The sequence below is a fragment of the Podarcis erhardii genome (genome assembly GCF_964252035.2).
Source record: "Podarcis erhardii genome assembly, chromosome: 1".
Taxonomy (NCBI): Eukaryota; Metazoa; Chordata; class Lepidosauria; order Squamata; family Lacertidae; genus Podarcis; species Podarcis erhardii.
The window spans coordinates 122204286-122221792 of record NC_138497.1 but is presented as its reverse complement, the minus strand read 5'-3'; the positions used below and the strand labels follow the sequence as shown (position 1 = coordinate 122221792).

At 44.6% G+C, this 17507-nt stretch overlaps 1 protein-coding gene across 1 annotated transcript in view; it reads left to right on the top strand.

The window, feature by feature from the left end:
• The first annotated feature begins 12055 nt into the window (after positions 1 to 12055).
• Positions 12056 to 17507, top strand: part of COL5A2 (collagen type V alpha 2 chain) — a 187401-nt gene continuing 181949 nt past the window's right edge. Inside the window, exon 1 of the mRNA XM_081855923.1 lies at positions 12056 to 12600. Coding sequence (XP_081712049.1) covers positions 12498 to 12600 — 103 coding nt within the window. The 5' untranslated portion in view covers positions 12056 to 12497. The remainder of the gene's footprint in view (positions 12601 to 17507) is intronic.

The following is a 17507-nucleotide window of genomic DNA, read 5'->3' as shown; positions in this document are numbered from 1 at the left end:
GCTTGACTGGTGTCATGTACCACCTGTAAATCATTTTCATAATATTTTCTTTCAAGGCATTACATGCCGTAAATTTCATACCGGTGGTCCATAACCGTTCCCAGTCAGCAAACATAATGTTATAACCAATGCCTTGTGCCCACTTAATCATAGCTGATTTGACCATTTCATCCTGAGTATTCCATTTTAACAGCAAGTTGTACATTCTTGACAATACCTTAGTTTTAGGTTCTAACAATTCCGTTTCTAATTTCGATTTTTCCACCTGGAAACCTATTTTCTTGTCCATATTAAAAACCTCTCTGATTTGATAATAATGTAGCCAGTCTCGCACTTTACAAAAGTTATTTTCAACATTTTCTTCAACTCATTATATATTATTTCCCAATAAGTTTTTACCTTTTTGCAGTCCCACCACACATGATAAAACATGGTGTTCTTTTGAGTAAAGAGTAGGGGAATAGAACTCACAAAGAAATAATTCAGCTACCTTCAGCGCTTACACCAAATAAGCGTTTCAGTTAAACGTATTGCGAACTTTGTATGAGAAATCGGGTGGGCAAAAATGGACCTCCACAGCGCCATCTGGTGTCATAGTGTTATAATGCATGTACAACACATATAAAACGCTTTTTCTTTGCCAATGTAGCTGAGTCCCAGGGTTCAATGTAGTAGAATATTCTCATTTGTCAGTTGATTCATGCCAGGACCATGTAGATCAGCAGGCAATTTGCCACTATCTTTTTGTCAGGATGTACATTGCCCTCATGCCCAGAGTTAGTATCTGCTTTGGTTGATTTGACTATTCCACTAGCTTGTTTCCAAGACAGCAAATGAAGCTAAAACAAAACAAAACAAAACAAAACAAAACAAAACAAAACAAAACAAAACAAAACAACACCCATGATTTTCAATGTTCCTATATTCAGAGATTCCTTTCTGCATCCATTTTTATCTGCCAAGCACCTCCACCTCAGAATCTACCATGTTGCAGAGGATTCTTGTATATATCATCAATCTTTATTAGGGTCCAGAGACCCAACAAATTGTTACAAAGCAATACACAATTCATACAGCCTACCACCAGGTTAAGCAAGCATTTTGTTCAGAATACAGGGATCATTGGTTCTTGCAACCACCGATAAAAACTTTGCCACTGCTAATGTTCTAGCATTTGTCCGGTCTTCCAACAGGAACCTGACATAGTAAGCCTCTGATTTTCCCGGGAAAGGTACCAGCAAGGGTAGTATCAGTTCAGCCCTGGCTTGCTCATATTTTGCACGGTGCAACAAAATATGTTTTATGGAATCGATGTCTTGAGCACACGAGCAAAGTCTATCCTGGTAGGGAACTCCTCGCAACCTGCCATCCAACACTGCAGAGGGAAAGACGTTTAGTCTGGCTTTGGTGAAAAGCCTTCGATAGTTTTGGTACTGTCAGGTTTTTAATGTAAGATGTTAACTTAAAGACATGCCCATATTGTACTCCTACTGCCAGCGGACTACAGACTGCATGTGTATATATTCTAGAACACAATACTTAGTTCCAGGGCCGGCCCACCCATGAGGTGAGGTGAGGTGAGGTGAGGTGAGGCAACTGATCTGGACCCGAGGAGTGAGTCACTCGCCTCCTCTGAGGGTGAGCCCTCCCACTGCCATGCTTGTGCTTCCTGCAGTGGGGGCATGGCTATGGGATGTGCCTGTACCCACAGGGGATACAGCTGTGGGATTTTTTGCCTCAAACAGCAAAACATTGCAGGCCAGCCCTGCTGAGTTGATTCACCCTCAAATACATGCAATGTTTCCTTGCAAGGCAAGGTGCAGCAGAAGATCAGTATAACTGGCCAGACACTTCAATAAGGAAAAGCTAGCTTCCTTATCGGCTGAGTGAAAAACCCCTTAAGTCAGGCCGCCAACATTTTGGACCAGTGGACACATTTTTATTTTATCCTCCTGCTCCTCCTCCCCCACTACAAAGAAAAATATACAAGGTGGCCACATTCTTGCACACACTCATGTACACACAGCCACAGATGTACACCTCTCACTCTCTAAAAAAAAGGTAAAGGACCCCTGGGCGGTTAAGTCCAGTCAAAGGCGACTATGCGGTTGCGACACTCATCTCGCTTTTCAGGCTGATGGAGCCAGCATTTGTCCACAGACAGCTTTCCGGGTCATGTGGCCAGCATGACTTAACCGCTTCTGGCATAACAGAACACCGTGACGGAAACCAGAGTGCACGGAAACGTCATTTACCTTTCCGCCACAGGGGTACCTACCGTATTGGCCCCAATATAAGCCTCACCCAAATATAAGCTGCGCCTTTAAAATTCAAGGGGGGGGGGAGAAAAAAAGACAATACCCGAACATAGACCTCTCCCTTAAAATTCCACAGACATTCACATCCGTTCTGTTTTACTGTATGTCTGTTTCAGCAGCGATATCGTAAAAGCCAATTTTTGTAAGGTAGCGAATTTAAGCCGCACTTTAACTTTGCACTGTTGAAATTTGATGGCAAAAGTGAGGCTTATATTCAGGCCAGTATGGTATTTATCTACTTGCATTGGCGTGCTTTCAAACTGCTAGGTTGGCAGGGACAGAGCAATGGGAGCTCATCTCATTGCGGGGATTTGAACCACCGACCTTCTGACTGGCAAGCCTAAGAGGCTTAGTGGTTTAGACCACAGTGCCACCCGCATCTCCCTCTCTAGTAACTGTCTAGATGGGTGTCTGCCTGGGAATTGCATTTATGCTGGCTTAAGTTCCACAATGGAAGAAAAGTAGGCTGTAAATGTATGGAAGTAAATAAGCAATACCACTCAAATGCATTATGCCCTGGATGCAAGTGCTTTGGGGAAACACACACACACACACACACACACACACACACACACACACACACATGTTTGAGCTTTGCACTGGTATCTGCTTTTGGAGGCTGAGCTTGGCCTGGGAGCGCTTAATAAAAAGCAGAGATGAAAGTGCCTCGGAGCAGATGCAGACTAGTGCATATCCTCAAATTTGAACAACTGGAGAATCCTTCCGAAGCAGGGATTAGGAAGTGAGGTATCTGCTAGTTGCAGATGGATGTGAGTCCAGCTCGAAGGAACTGCCTCATATCAAGTGAGCATTGCCTATTCTGGATGGCAGCAGTTCTGCAAGGACTCCAGGATATGGGGGATATCCAGTGCTGCTCTTCCACTTGCAAATTGGAACTTCCCTTTCCTGTCCACACCCCCCTGCAGCCCCCTTAAAATCTGCTCCAGGGAGCATAATTTGGGTTCAGCAGGGAGGAAAGGGCAGTTGTACTGCATGAGTGGAATTCCTTTCACACGTCACTGGGTACACACTTATATCTTTTGAAACACCTTTCACCTGATCCATATAACTGGATATGTGAGAGAGATTTAATTTGGGGAACTTCTGCAAGAAATGCAGGTGCTTCTTACTACAGTGGTACCTCGGGTTACAGACGCTTCAGGTTACAGACGCTTCAGGTTACAGACTCCGCTAAGCCAGAAGTAGTACCTCGGGTTAAGAACTTTGCTTCAGGATGAGAACAGAAAGCGCGCGGCAGCAGCGCAGCGGCAGCGGGAGGCCCCACTAGCCAAAGTGGTGCTTCAGGTTAAGAACAGTTTCAGGTTAAGAATGGATCTCCAGAATGAATTAAGTTCTTAACCAGAGGTACCACTGTACTGAGCCACAGTACTTCCCTGTTGCCTTTTTCTGTAGGAATGAGGTCTAAGGTTTGTTGGCTGAATGGTGAATGCTAGGTGGTTATAATAACACTGCCACCAGTAGAATAATTGCATCATGGCCATCAATGAAAGGTGATATGAACGGAATAAATGACATAAGAATACCGATAGATTCACCCAAGGGGAGTGAATGCTTTCTAATTTGTATGGGGGAGAGAAAGAATTCAGCCACCTTTTCCATAACACAGAAGGAGTAATCTCTTAAACAGACAGATATCAGAGTTTCATTAGATTTTCCAGCTAGAGTTCTTAATAAAGGAAGAATCAGCCTCTCTTTAGTCCTTATTAAATGGATTGAATAGTAAAGGGGCCGCTAACATACAACCCTGTCTGACATCTCTAGTGCTTATTGATGGCTTTTGTCGCTTTGGTAGATAAGAAACTTTTCAGAGTCGGGGGGGCCACTAGGGGGCGCATCGGAAGATAGCTGACAATAACATCTCTCCGACCCACACGAGGTAATTTGGAGGCTATGATGGGAGTAATTAGCCTCCCTATCCCCCCCCCCAGGATGGTGGGGGGGACAGCTTTGCCTGCTGTGCCCTATACCACCCCCGAATTTGTGGGGATGGGGGCACTAGGCACAAAGCCCTCCTGTGGGATTCCGGTGCTCCTGGACGCCGTCCCTGATCCGCGCCACTAGCTGCAAGAACTTCAAAAGAAACAATTTGGATGAAGGAATGCACATATCTCAAGGAAGAACGGGGAGTAAAGACTGCTAACAGAAGAGATCTCTGATAAAATAAGATGAGTCAGAGGAACAAGAGAAATCATGAGAAGATACGCCAAGACTCGGTATGGCAAATTACTGATGGGGGAGGAGGGAAAAAACCTTCCTTTCTTTCCTTATGTGATTAAACAAGAATCCCCTCCCCTCACGAGTTAGAAATGTCGTTTTAAGGATTTAAGCTGTGGATTTAAGGCTGTGTGGAGATAAACTTTCGAACCAAAGCATGTTTTAAGAAGAGCGTGGAATGTATAAGAGCTTTGGAATGACACAGTTAAAAATGCTGTCGCCATATTGGGAAGTTCTGTCGGAGGACTTAAGTCTGAGAGGAGAAATAGAGAAATAGAGCTGTTTTTATATTGTTGGTGAAACTCCTCAGTGGGACTTAAGAGCGACAGTTTTGTGAGATTAATGATGGAAAGAGTGATGTTATCTATGAAGGCAATGATATATGGAAACCATCTCAATTTGAGGATTGGAAGAACGGAAAAATTCACACAGGATTATTATTGGTGTTTATCAGCTTAAGGAGACTATCAGAAGAGATCATAAAGAAAAAAGAGAAAATATATGAACAAGATGTGATGTGGAAACAGCAAGATAAGACTGGATAGAATTATGAATTTTGTTTGGATTGATTTGGGCTGATTTGGACATTAACGCAGTAGCAAGAAGATGATCAGAATCCCCCTTCGGATCTTGAAATATGGGTCCCCCCAACAAAATTTAAAATTCGGCTTTGTAATTCAGAATTTATGTGATGTGATTTAATTTGATTTGATTGGCCGATTAATAAAAATTATTATTATTTTTTTTAACAAAGAAACTTTTCAGAGTCATCTGTATGCGAATGCAACTAATGAGAGTAATGAAACAAATATAGAATGGAACAACTGCAATTTTCATGAATGGGTAATAAAACAAATACAGTCTTTAATAGTGAAAATGATTGGGTGTGTGACTAAACATAAACATCTTCTTGCAGACCCTAATAATAACCAGAATTCCACAACCTGTTAAGTAAAATTCTGCCAGCATATAACAGATGATCTCACGTTATTTGATTTAACAAATATTTGGATCTGATTTGTCAAAAATAAATGTAACAAATAGATAGCGATTCTTACCTTCATTTTGCCAAAACACCTCCAATAGTTCTGCACACTAACAACATGCCATATCATTGTGCCAAAATAAACAAGCAGTTTCTTCTATTACCACAGCCTACTGTATACAAATTAAAATTCCTGAACCCAACTAAAAATCTAGTATGATAAACATTCCTATTATGTAGTGGAACAGTTGTTGCACACAATACATTATTCACTGTGATTTTGCTACGAGATATGTTCATTCCGTTGTGTGTTCCAAAACACTCCTCTCAAGTATGCAAGTCAGGTTTATAATTGATTGCAGTGGTTGTTTTGTTTTTTTTGTCATGTTCTTTTCCATTCCAAGAAAGCTAACGTTTAATAAAAAGCCCCAAAAAACTGTTTTGAACATATGTGACAGAACATTTAGTGATGAGTGATGCGGGAAGCTGCACCATAAGTTTCACTTCCATACAACTCTAAAAGATACAGGCAGCTTCTGAGGATGAGGATTCGGCTGCATTTGCACCATACATTTGAAACACAATGCTCCCCCGCCCCCCGCAGGGCTGTCAGCAACCTTTTTCAGCCATGGGCCGGTCCACCGTCCCTCAGACCATGTGGTGAGCAGGGCTATATTTTGAAAAAAATTATAAATGAATGAATTCCTATGCCTGTCAAATAACCCAGATATGCATTTTAAATAAAAGCACACATTCTACTTATGTAAAAACACCAGGCAGGCCCCACAAATAACCCAGAGATGCATTTTAAATAAAAGGACACATTCTACTCATGTAAAAACACGCTGATTCCTGGACCATCTGCGGGCCAGATTTAGAAGGAGATTGGGCCACATCCGGCCCCCGGGCCTTAGGTTGCCTACCCCTGGTCTTAAGCATATGCGGTGCCAGGGTTGAAAGATCTGCCCGGCGCCCCTCCCAGATGCCCAGTCCCAGGAGCGCAGAAGACCGGAGCCGGCTGGCTGCCTCAGTGTCTTCCTGGCTCTGTCGCCTCTGAACCCGCAGCGCAGAGCCTCGTGCAGCAGCAGAGCCCGCCGTGGCACTCCGACTGACGGACGGGCTCTTCCCCAGACTCAACTCTCAGGCACCGGACTCTTGGCCTGGGACCCCTGAGATCCCAGTGCCTGGGTGCCCCGCACCCCTAGCGCCTATGGGTAAGACGGCCCTGCTTCCCCACACCCAATGAAATATGGAAACTGTAGTTTATCTCACACAGAGCTACAGTTCCCAGCACCCTTAACAAGCTACAGTTCCTAGGATGCTTTGGTGAAGCATGCTCTTCATATTGTGTATTCAGCCATAGTCTTGTTCCCTCTTTCTCTGCCAACAGTGCACTGCCCCTTTTGCCTCTTTCTGAGTTTCTTCTGCAGTTCCTTAGGCCCCTCTTTCTTTGTCGGATGTTCCTCCATGGCCCCTCTTTCACTGACCCTTCATTTCCACAACTTCCTGTCACACTTAACCTTCTTTTCCACCTCTTTCCCCCAAGCTTCTGTCTTCCCCTCAGTAGTCTGCACCCCATCCTTCAGACTTTATGCCTCTCTGGTCACTTAGATCCCCTGTCTCATGGGATTTCTTCTCACTCTGTTTACCAGTACTTTCCTTCGTGGTGGGATTGTCTGTTAGTTAATGAATTTCGGAAACAGATTGGTATAGAAATATCTGGAATTGTGGGTAGGAAGGTGGGAATATCTAAATTAATGGTTCTTATTAGTCTGAGTAGCGCCAAATTAAAAACAAAAGAGGAATGTAAATGGGTAAAATTGACGGTAACTGCAGCCAGACAGTTTATAGCGAATAACTGGGAAAATACAGAAGAGCTGGGGTGAACCAATGGAGGGGAAAAAAACTGAATAATATTATAATCTTAGAATATCTAACTGTGAAGATACACAAAATGAAAGGGTTTAAGGTCAGTGAGAAAGAGGAGGATTGGTTTGAGAAGATATTGAATTATTTGGGTAGGTTTGAACAATTTGGGGCAATTAAAATGTTAAAAGTTAAATAAACCTTGTGGATGGAGGAGTGTTAACGTATATAAAATTGTACATATGGTTGATTTGAATATGTTATTATTGATTATGTATACCCAATGTATCAGCCGCCTGGGGGGTTTCACTGTTTGTGTTTGGTTGTTGGTAAAAAATGAAAATTGTTTAACCCCCCCAAACAACAACAACAACAACATCAACAACACTGAGTACTTTGCTTTCTTCCTAACCACTCCTTTCCCTAGCCTCCCTATCAGGTTTTCCTAGAAAGAGGGACCTTGAAACTGACTTGTTGCACACATATTTTATCATTCAGCCCTTTGCAGCCCCAGCAGTCAGAATGATCACAAATTACTGATTAGGCTTGATGTGAGACATGCAGCTATCTCTCTTGTTTTTCTTAAATTAATTATAGCTGCAGGGGTCTCCAATTGCTATCAGAATCACAGTGCGCAGGGAGGGAAGATGAGAGACCTCTAAGGCTCCTTGGGTCCTCCCTAGCCTGGAGAATCAGCAGCTTCACTGGGTAACTTAGTTCTTCTACAGAAAGTGGGATGTGATTATTCCACCAGTGCAGAAGGACTAATCTTTCTTTCTTTTTTTAAAAAAATATTGTTTTATTTCCACACAATCAATTTCCACACAACAAATTATACAATCACCTACATAATTCCGCCCCCATGAACGTCCCTCAGCTCCTTTCCTTGATTTCGCTGCCCATATTTTCTCTGCATATTATAAAATTATATATACAGTCATACCTTGGGTTGAATGTGCTTCAGGTTGAGTGCTTTTGGGTTGCGCTCTGCGGCAACCCGGAAGTAACGGAGCGTGTTACTTCAGGGTTTCGCCGCTCGCGCAGACGCTCAAAATGACGTCACGCGCATGTGTGAAAGTGGCAAAACACGACCTGTGCAGACGCGCCATCGCATCTTACGTTCCATTCAGGATGCGAACAGGGCTCCGGAACGGACCCCGTTCGCATCCCGAGGTACCACTGTATCCTTACATATCTATCCTTCATGTTATCAACAATAAATTTGTGCATGTTTATTCAAAACCTGCCAAGGAGTCCAATTCAGTTTGTTGTGTTTTTAGATAGTTTGTATAAAGTTCCCATTCTTCCTTGAAGTTACAGTTGTCCTTGTCTCACAATCTGTATGTCAATTCGGCCTGTTCTGCGTAGTCCATAAATTTCTCTTGCCACTGTTCTTTTCTTGGGGTTTCTTCATTCATCCATCCATCCTTGTGCTATCAAGACTCTTGCAGCTGTTGTAGCATACATAAATAAGTTCCTTGTTTTCCTTGGCAGGTCTTGCAGAAGGACTAATCTTTCTCGATGGGGTCTCAGGCAGAGGGACCAGGAAAGTTAGGCTTCCTCTGCTGTGGCGGGCCCAGGTAAGTGGAATAACTAGGAGTCTGTGGACCAGTGGGGGCTTGTTCTGGTCTAACGGCTTGGCTTCTCCTCCATCCCACAAATACCCTAAATGGATACCCTTTGCACTCTACTGTTTAAACCACTGAGTTACAGGCATAAACACAACAAAACAAATTCCTTCCAGTAGCACCTTAAAGACCAACTAAGTCAGTTCTTGGTATGAGCTTTCGTGTGCATGCACACTTCTTCAGATACCAGGTATCTGAAGAAGTGTGCATGCACACGAAAGCTCATACCAAGAACTGACTTAGTTGGTCTTTAAGGTGCTAAGGTATCTGAAGAAGTGTGCATGCACACGAAAGCTCATACCAAGAACTGACTTAGTTGGTCTTTAAGGTGCTACTGGAAGGAATTTGTTTTGTTTTGACTATGGCAGACCAACACGGCTACCTATCTGTAACAGGCATAAACACAGGTAGGCATCTTGGAAGCAAGAGCCCAAATTGTCCTCAGGCTTGGCACCAGAGGTAGATCACTAGTTGCCTTAGCCATGGGACTCCTCACTGAAGGAGGACCTGACATTACACCAAGCCCTGGGCCAGACTCCATCTGGGTAAAAAAAGAAGAAGCCAGGATCATGTTACAAAGACTGAGGAGAGACCATCCACAGCCAGGGGGAGTTCAACCTCTGACATTGAGGCTGGATGGGTCCCAGGCCAGAGGGAGTGGCAGTGCCACAAATGCTAGATGGAAACCTGACCGCTCCGCAGAAGTGCCCGGCTACAGACAAGGACTCAGAAATATACTTGGAGTCGAGTGCGGATTTCATGCTCTTTATTCAGCTCATAGTAGTGAGGAATGCCAGTTCCCCCAAAATGTCTGCTTTATATACATTATTTACACAATGGGCCCCACGTGATTGGCTAATTCTGGGATTCTCCTGTAGGCCAATCAGGTTGAGGATTCACTTCCACCTGGAGCTGGATTGGGTGGCTCTTGCGGACCAATCAGATTGCTGCATTTTGGATCCTATTGTTCTAGGACCAATCAGACTGCTGCATTTTGGATCCTATTGTTCTAGGACCAATCAGGCTGCTGCATTCTGGATCCTATTGTTCTAGGACCAATCAGATTGCTGCATTTTGGATCCTATTCAACTCAATACATAACAGGCTCCAAAGGGGTAGTGGTCTCCTGGGCAGTGAGAGTCAAGGGGGCATCTTTGGGGGCATAAACTTTGGAAGAGTGATCTGAAATTTACAGCATGCTTTTCCTTGAAGGAGAACTACCTGTGGCTTTGCCAACCCCTGTGCTTACATCTTAATGCCAGGCAGGGGAGAATAGATGGGAAGTAATAATAATAATAATTTATTATTTATACCCCATCCACCTGGCTGGGTTTCCCCAGCCACTCTGGACGGCTTCCAACAAAACACTAAAATACCTATTAAACATTAAAATCTTCCCTAAACAGGGCTGCCTTCAGATGTCTCCTAAAGGTTTGGTAGTTATTTTTCTCTTTGACACCTGATGGGAGGGCGTTCCACAGGGTGGGTGCTACTACCGAGAAGGCCCTCTGCCAGGTTCCCTGTAACTTGGCTTCTCGCAATGAGGGAACTGCCAGAAGGCCCTCGACGCTGGACCTCAGTGTCTGGGCAGAATGATGGAGGTGGAGACGCTCCTTCAGGTATACTGGACTGAGGCCGTTTAGGGCTTTAAAGGTCAGCACCAACACTTTGAATTGTGCTCGGAAACGTACTGGGAGCCAGTGTAGGTCTTTCAAGACCGGTGTTATATGGTCTCGGCGGCCGCCCCCAGTCACCAGTCTAGCTGCCGCATTCTGGATTAGTTGTAGTTTCCGGGTCACCTACAAAGGTAGCCCCACATAGAGAGCATTGCAGTAGTCCAAGCGAGAGATAACCAGAGCATGCACCACTCTGGTGAGACAGTCTGCGGGCAGATAGGGGATGTACACCTTTTCACATCTTACGTCCCCCCCCCTCCCAAGTTGGCTTTGATGCTAAGGTGGAGATGGGGGCCTCAAGGGGACCAGCTCTGGAAGAGATTCTGTGAGCAGAAGATGAGCTAGACACCTCTTTCTGCCCACCAGTTATCTTTGAATTACGGTTAGCCACCAACGGATGACATAGAACAATTGGGGACAAAAGCCGGAAGTCTAAACTCTGCCATGTTCACGGTAGCCCATCACTCGTTTTCCAAGGAGCCAAACAGTAGGACCAAACAGAGGGTTGCTGGTGTGTCAAGTCACCCCCACAAAAAGCACAAGCTCCCTGCAAGGAACCTTGGGAACTGTAGTTTGTTAAGAGTGATGGGTATTGTAGATCTGCGAGGGATTCCCAGGATTCCTTGGAAGAAAGCCATGGTGTGAATGCAACAAAGGTCTAACATGAGAAGCAGCCCCTTGTCCATCCGATTTTGTGGCCCCTTGTCATGGGGATGTATTAAAAAATTGCTGGTGGTCAAGGGAGGAAAATGGAGAGCAGTCAGTGGACTTGTTTTTGTGTGTCTGCGTGCTTGTTTTGCACAGCAGCCGCAGAACAGGGGCGTATCAGCGGGTGAGGCCATAGAATTTCGGCAACACTTAAAGGCCCACAGCCTTTCTTGAACCTCCGTTGCATGGTCTAGAAGCTGGAGCCTGCCCCCGGCATAGAAATGACCAGTTTGCACACTGGATTTCCCTGCCACCATTAGAGGAGGGAGAGATGGGCAGTTTTCACGGTCACCTAGGAGACTAGGGTAGCCTTAGAGAATGCAGCAGCTAGAGGGAAAGGGGAATGGTTAAAACTCCCAGACAGTCATCAACAAGGAAAAGCTGTGTGTGTGTGTGTGTGTGTGTGTGTGTGTGTGTGTAGCCTCTTCCCAGAAGCTTGGAGGAGGGGGGCTAGGTCTCTCCCTTTCCCTGGCCCGTTACTATATAAAGAGTGTCTTAGCATCTCAGCCTCCCTTCTCCTCCTTCCAAGAGTGTGAGTGGTAGAGTCATCTTACCTCCGCCAAGTATGTTCTGCTCCCAATAAATTCTTTACATAGGAGATCTTTTCCTGAACAACAGCAGAGAGAGGGGGGGGGAAGCAACCTCCTCTCAAAAACTGTGCATGTTAAAAAAAAAATAATAGAGGGAAAAAGTTTGAGCGGAGAGCGTGAAGCGAGTTCTGATTCGGTTGTTTACCATCAATCACTCTATTTCTTGCCAGGGACTGGATGATTATGAGCCTCAAGAAACTGAAAAGGGGCAGGAAAAAACGTGGAGGCAGCATTCTTCCTATTTAAAGCTGCATCACTTGGGGGGGGGGTGTTTGCAGACTCTGCGAGAGCTAGTGCAGTTTTTTTCTTTTTTTAAAAAGCAAGCAAGCATCGGAGAACTGGCAGACTTCTTTTCTGTTTCATCCTGCGTGAGTGCTGAAAGGAAAAGAGCTGGCTTCATGGTGTTCAAATAATATTTTTACACTTTTTTTTTTGCATCCCCCCCACCCCGCCCGCCCCAGGAGGAGGATATACATGTCTAATATTTAGACATGATGGCAACCTGGACTCAAAGAAGAACTTTGGTCATTCTTATTGCTTTTCTAGGATGTTTGCGAACAATACGAGCACAAGAGGAAGAAGAGTTTGAAGGGGGTGAGTTATTTTAAGAAAATTCTTCTTTTGTTGCTTGCATACGTTGAGTAACAGTGGATCGGGAAGTCTGGAAGGGGCTGTGTGCGTGTGTCAGTGTGGTCTCTCCCCTGTGTGTCACTGTTGTGAAATGGGGGCTTGAAAAGGAACGGGCTGGAGATGGGTTTTAAAAAGTTGAAATGTCTTTTGCTTTTTGTGCAAACACGGGAGTAAGTAAAGAACAATGAAATATGCAACAAAGCAAACGAGAGGGGGAAAAGAAATCTCTGCAGTGAAAAATCCTGTTACTTGGCATTACCCCTCTGGGTGAGATTGTGGAAAGTTTTATTTTGTGTGTGTTGCAACAAAAGAGAGTGGTAGGGATGAAACTTTTGGAACATTTTGAGGAGAGAGAGAGAGAGAAGTAAACACAAGGACTTGGAAGGGTGGAGTCCTTATGCACTGCCTGAACTACATCTGTTTTATTCCATTCTTTGTTTGAGAGAATTACACAGAACTTTATTCTCTATTTCTCTGCTTTTCTCTTTCTCTTTTCGGGAGAGAGAGCTGTCTCCCTGTTGCCCAGCGACTTTGGCTTGACGGAATCCAGACTTCTGACATACTGTGTTCCCACCCTTCAGACTTCTGTGTTATCTGGATATTGGCATTTTGTCCCCTGATGTTAGAGAGGACAGGAAGTTAGGAGGCTCGGGTACTTGTCTTCGTGGCATTAGAGATGGTTTCCTTTCAGCTGGCCTGTTTGCTTCCTATTTGTATCAATTAAAATGCAATGTTTGGGAGGGTTTCATAATAGGTAGATTCTGCTGTCTTAATACATTTTGGCTAGCTGGAAAGTTGCATGTGGCAGTGAAAGTATCCCTCGTGGGATCTGATATATTTGTCACAAATTGGAACTGAGAATAAGGTGAAACATATATAAAGATCGCTTGCAAACTACTGGATTGCATTGTTAGAACGGTGTTAGTAGGATGCGCAATTGTCTTTGTACAGAATGCAGTAAAATGCTTGATACGTGGTTCAGGTTTGAACCAGGTCAGAGGGTTCCCTCCTCCTCTTGCAAAGGAAGACAAACCTTTTTCCAGTTCTGTACATTGTGCAAGCAGACCGGCAGAGGCTTTATGTAACCTCAGCTGGCTCAAGATGATTTGCACCAGGGCTTCAGACAGGACCGATTTGAAATGGGAAGACAATGGGAAACACACAGCTCCCTCCAAAGCCATCTGTACCCAGAGGTGTAATTAGTTTGAGTGGGTTTTACAGAGCGATCCTATGCATGCTTACCCACGAGTAAGTCTCGCTTTTCCCAATAGGTCTCGTTCCCTAGCAAACATGCTTAGGATTGCAACTACAACACCATTTTGTCGAAAGTAGAAAAGGGAAGCTGGAGCACAAAGTTTTAACTTCAAAGTCAATAAGAAAGCATGCTTCCAGCGAGCGAGATTTCTGAAGGGCTAGGTTAGTACATGCCATTTGTCTGTTTGTTTCTGTTATGGAAACCCTGGGGTGAGCCAGGGATGTTGCATTGCAACACATTTGCTAATGGATATTACACGCGGAGAGGTTTTCAACTGAGCAGATGAGGATGACTTGGCAGGCCAGAATGTGAACTATTTTATGGCATGACCGTAGCCTATTCGGTTATTGTCCCTTCTGCCTAGCGGTTTTACTACACGTTTAAAACTATATGAGTTGCCTTGGATTCAAGACTTGGAGGAGCACATCTGTAACCTCATTTTCACAGGAAGCACCAGCTTGTTTTGTGGTAGGGATTATCTAATGACACGATCCATGATGCAGAAAGCGTGTGTTTTGTAAGTCATTGTAGTAGTTTTATTTAACGTGGGATTACAGCAAGGCCAGCCAATGCATGGCATATTGGCCAGCCAGCTGCTGGGCGTTGCTGACTCTCTAGCTTGCTACTTTTGCTGCTGCCTCTACACTAGGGTATGTTGCAGTCCCAGATGGCAATGTGGTGTCTGGAGGCAGCACGGAGAGTATACTCATGGGAGAGCTCCCATAGGATTAGGAAACTAGAATCTTCCCTAAAGCTTCCTCTGGACACATGCCTCCTGGTTCTTAGGCCTTTACGGTAGCGATGTCTCTGCATACTCCCAAAAGTGCCTGCTCTGAAGCGGAACAGGCTGTTCCCTTAAATTGGACAATTTGTGAGATGTGCTGGCGAGTTTTTAAGATCCTGCACCTTTCCAGATCTCTGCATGTACTCCTCAGCCCCAGCTGGGTTGGCATTGTTTGCTACTATTCTGGTTGAGTCCTGTTGACTACACTCATCTTTAATGTAGGTATGGATGGCTGGAGGTCTCCCTTTTCTTCAATAGAAGTGCTGAAAGTCAGGTGGGATGCTATCCCACTTATTTTTAGGGGGCTCTATGACTTGTTTGCTAGTTTTCAGGACGACATAGTTGAATGTGGCCTAACCACACCACTTATGTTGAATTTAGATTGCGTTTAGATGATTTATAGCCCATCCTTTGTACAAGCCAAAGGGTGGTTTACAGCAAAATCAAACCGGATCCAAACAATGCAAAAAATAGCATAACCTCTAAATTCATAAAACAACTCACATCAGTTTACTAATAGCAGCAGCAGTGCACTAATCAAATTATCCAATCAGGTCTCCTCTTCCTCCAAAAGCCTGCTGAAAGGGGGCCTTTTAACCAATCGCCTGCACTTATATAGAGATGAGGCCTAGCACAGTTCTGCAGGGATGGAGTTCTACATACTTATTTATAAGTTTTCTATCCTGTGTTTCTCCATAAGGCCTCGGGGCAGGTTACAACAATCTAACATGCATTTTTTATAAGATAAAGATAAAACTGTTAAAATTAGAAAACAAACAAAACCATTCTAAATGGAACGGAACAGTATAAAGTCAACAAAAGAATCAGCCCCCTCCCCCACAGCACACACATGCCTTAACTGGTAAAGGTCAGGGTATGACGAAAGCTGTACAGTGAAGGTGGCAGACACACCTCTGTGGGGAAGGAGTTACACAATTTAGGGGCTGCCACAGAGGAGGCCTTCTTCTGGGCTGCCAGTCCCCACACTTCTGAGGGCAGCAGAACTGGCAAGAGTGTCCTTCTGCTGGTCTCCATCCCTGAGAACATACCCTCCAACATTTCTCCAATGAAAATAGGGACATCCCATTCCATGATGATAATTTTACTATTTATACCCCACACATCTTACTGGGTGGCCCCAGCCACACAATAAAACATTAAACATTAAAAAAAACCCTTCCATATACAAGATTGTCTTCAGACGGCTCGGGCATCAGATAACTTCATAGCCTCCAACATTTCTCCAATGAAAATAGGGACATCCTAAGGAAAAATGGGACATGCCAGGATCAAATCAGAAACCAGGACAGCTCCTCTAAAACAGGGACACTTAGAGGGTCTGTAAGAAGGTTAATTGGGATAGAGAAGTTCTTTCAGGTATTTGTGGCCTAAGTTGCTTAATGCTTTAAGCACTAACATGAGCACCTTGAATTGGACCCAGGAGCAAACTGGCAACCAGTGTAGCTGTATGAAGACGGGGGTTACGTGTGCTCTAAATGGAACTCCAGCCAGTAATCTGGCTGCTGCATCTTTGACAGTTGAAATTTTGTTATGGTTTCCAAGAGAAGACCCATGTAGAGCGCAGGGCAGTCATCTAGTCTGGAGGTTATCAGAGCATGGAGAACAGTGGCCAAGTCATCACAGGAGGTGCCACTGGAAAGGCCCTGCCCCAGACCTTCCACGCCACATACCTCATTCCACATTTCCTCCCCATGGGCAGTTGCCAGATGTTTCTATCTTGGAAGTTCTGGCCTACTCAGACTTCACCTCTGCTCATTTTAATAAACTGAATCCAGCGCTGTGGTGATTATTTGAGCTTGATTGCAAAGGGTTGACTTTCATGAACCGTGAAGGCAAATTATGACCTATTTTCTGTTCAGTTTTGTTTAAGCCAGGGGTTGTCAACCTGGTCCCCACCACTCACTAGTGGGTGTTTCAGGATTCTAGGTGGGCGGTAGAGGGTTCTACAGCACAAGCTGAATCCTCCTTCCATCGAGGGCTGTAGTTAAATAATATCTGGGGGAATCACAGGTTTCCCATCTCTCCCTTGTAGAATTGAAAGGTACAGTACAGTATTTATCTTTTTCTGTTTCTGCCTGGTTTCTCACATGGAACCTTTCGTGTGTTAGGCGAACGTGATAACCACTACACTACGGAAACTTGCATAAAGGTACAGTATTTATAAAGCCTGTGATGAAGCTGCTGGAAGAGCTTCTTTGCGTGGAGAGATCCACATTAGAAACTTCTCATCATCAGGCTGGCCCCAGAATGCCAAGGAGGTGCACAGGCTCTGATGAGCACGGGGGAATTCTAGACATTGCGCTAAATGAACTGGTGCCAGCAAAAAGGCACCCATGCCTTGAGCTCACCACTCTCTTGCATCCATACAGTACCCATGCTCTGACATTGTAGTACAGGGGAATCTTGGTTCTTGAACTTAATCCGATCTGGGAGTACGTTCGACTTCTGAAACTGTTCAAAAACCAAGGCGTGGCTTCTGATTGGCTGCAGGAGTTTCCTGCATTCAAGCGGAAGCAGTGTCGGATGTTCGGCTTCCGAAAAACGTTCGCAAACCGGAACACTTATTTCCGGGTTTGCAACATTCGGGAGCCAATTTGTTCGTCAACTAAGCCGTTCGAGAACCAAGGGACCACTGTATTGAGTTTTCCTTCCTTTACTCAACAACGTTGGCTGACATAGGCAGGATCTGAAGGAAACATGGAACATTGTGACATCAGCACATGGGTAAGTTCTATTGGACAGGGGAGGGGAACTTTCAGACCGTGGGGCCTCCCCATTCTTCCAGAACCTTCCCTGCTCTCTCTCTCTCAA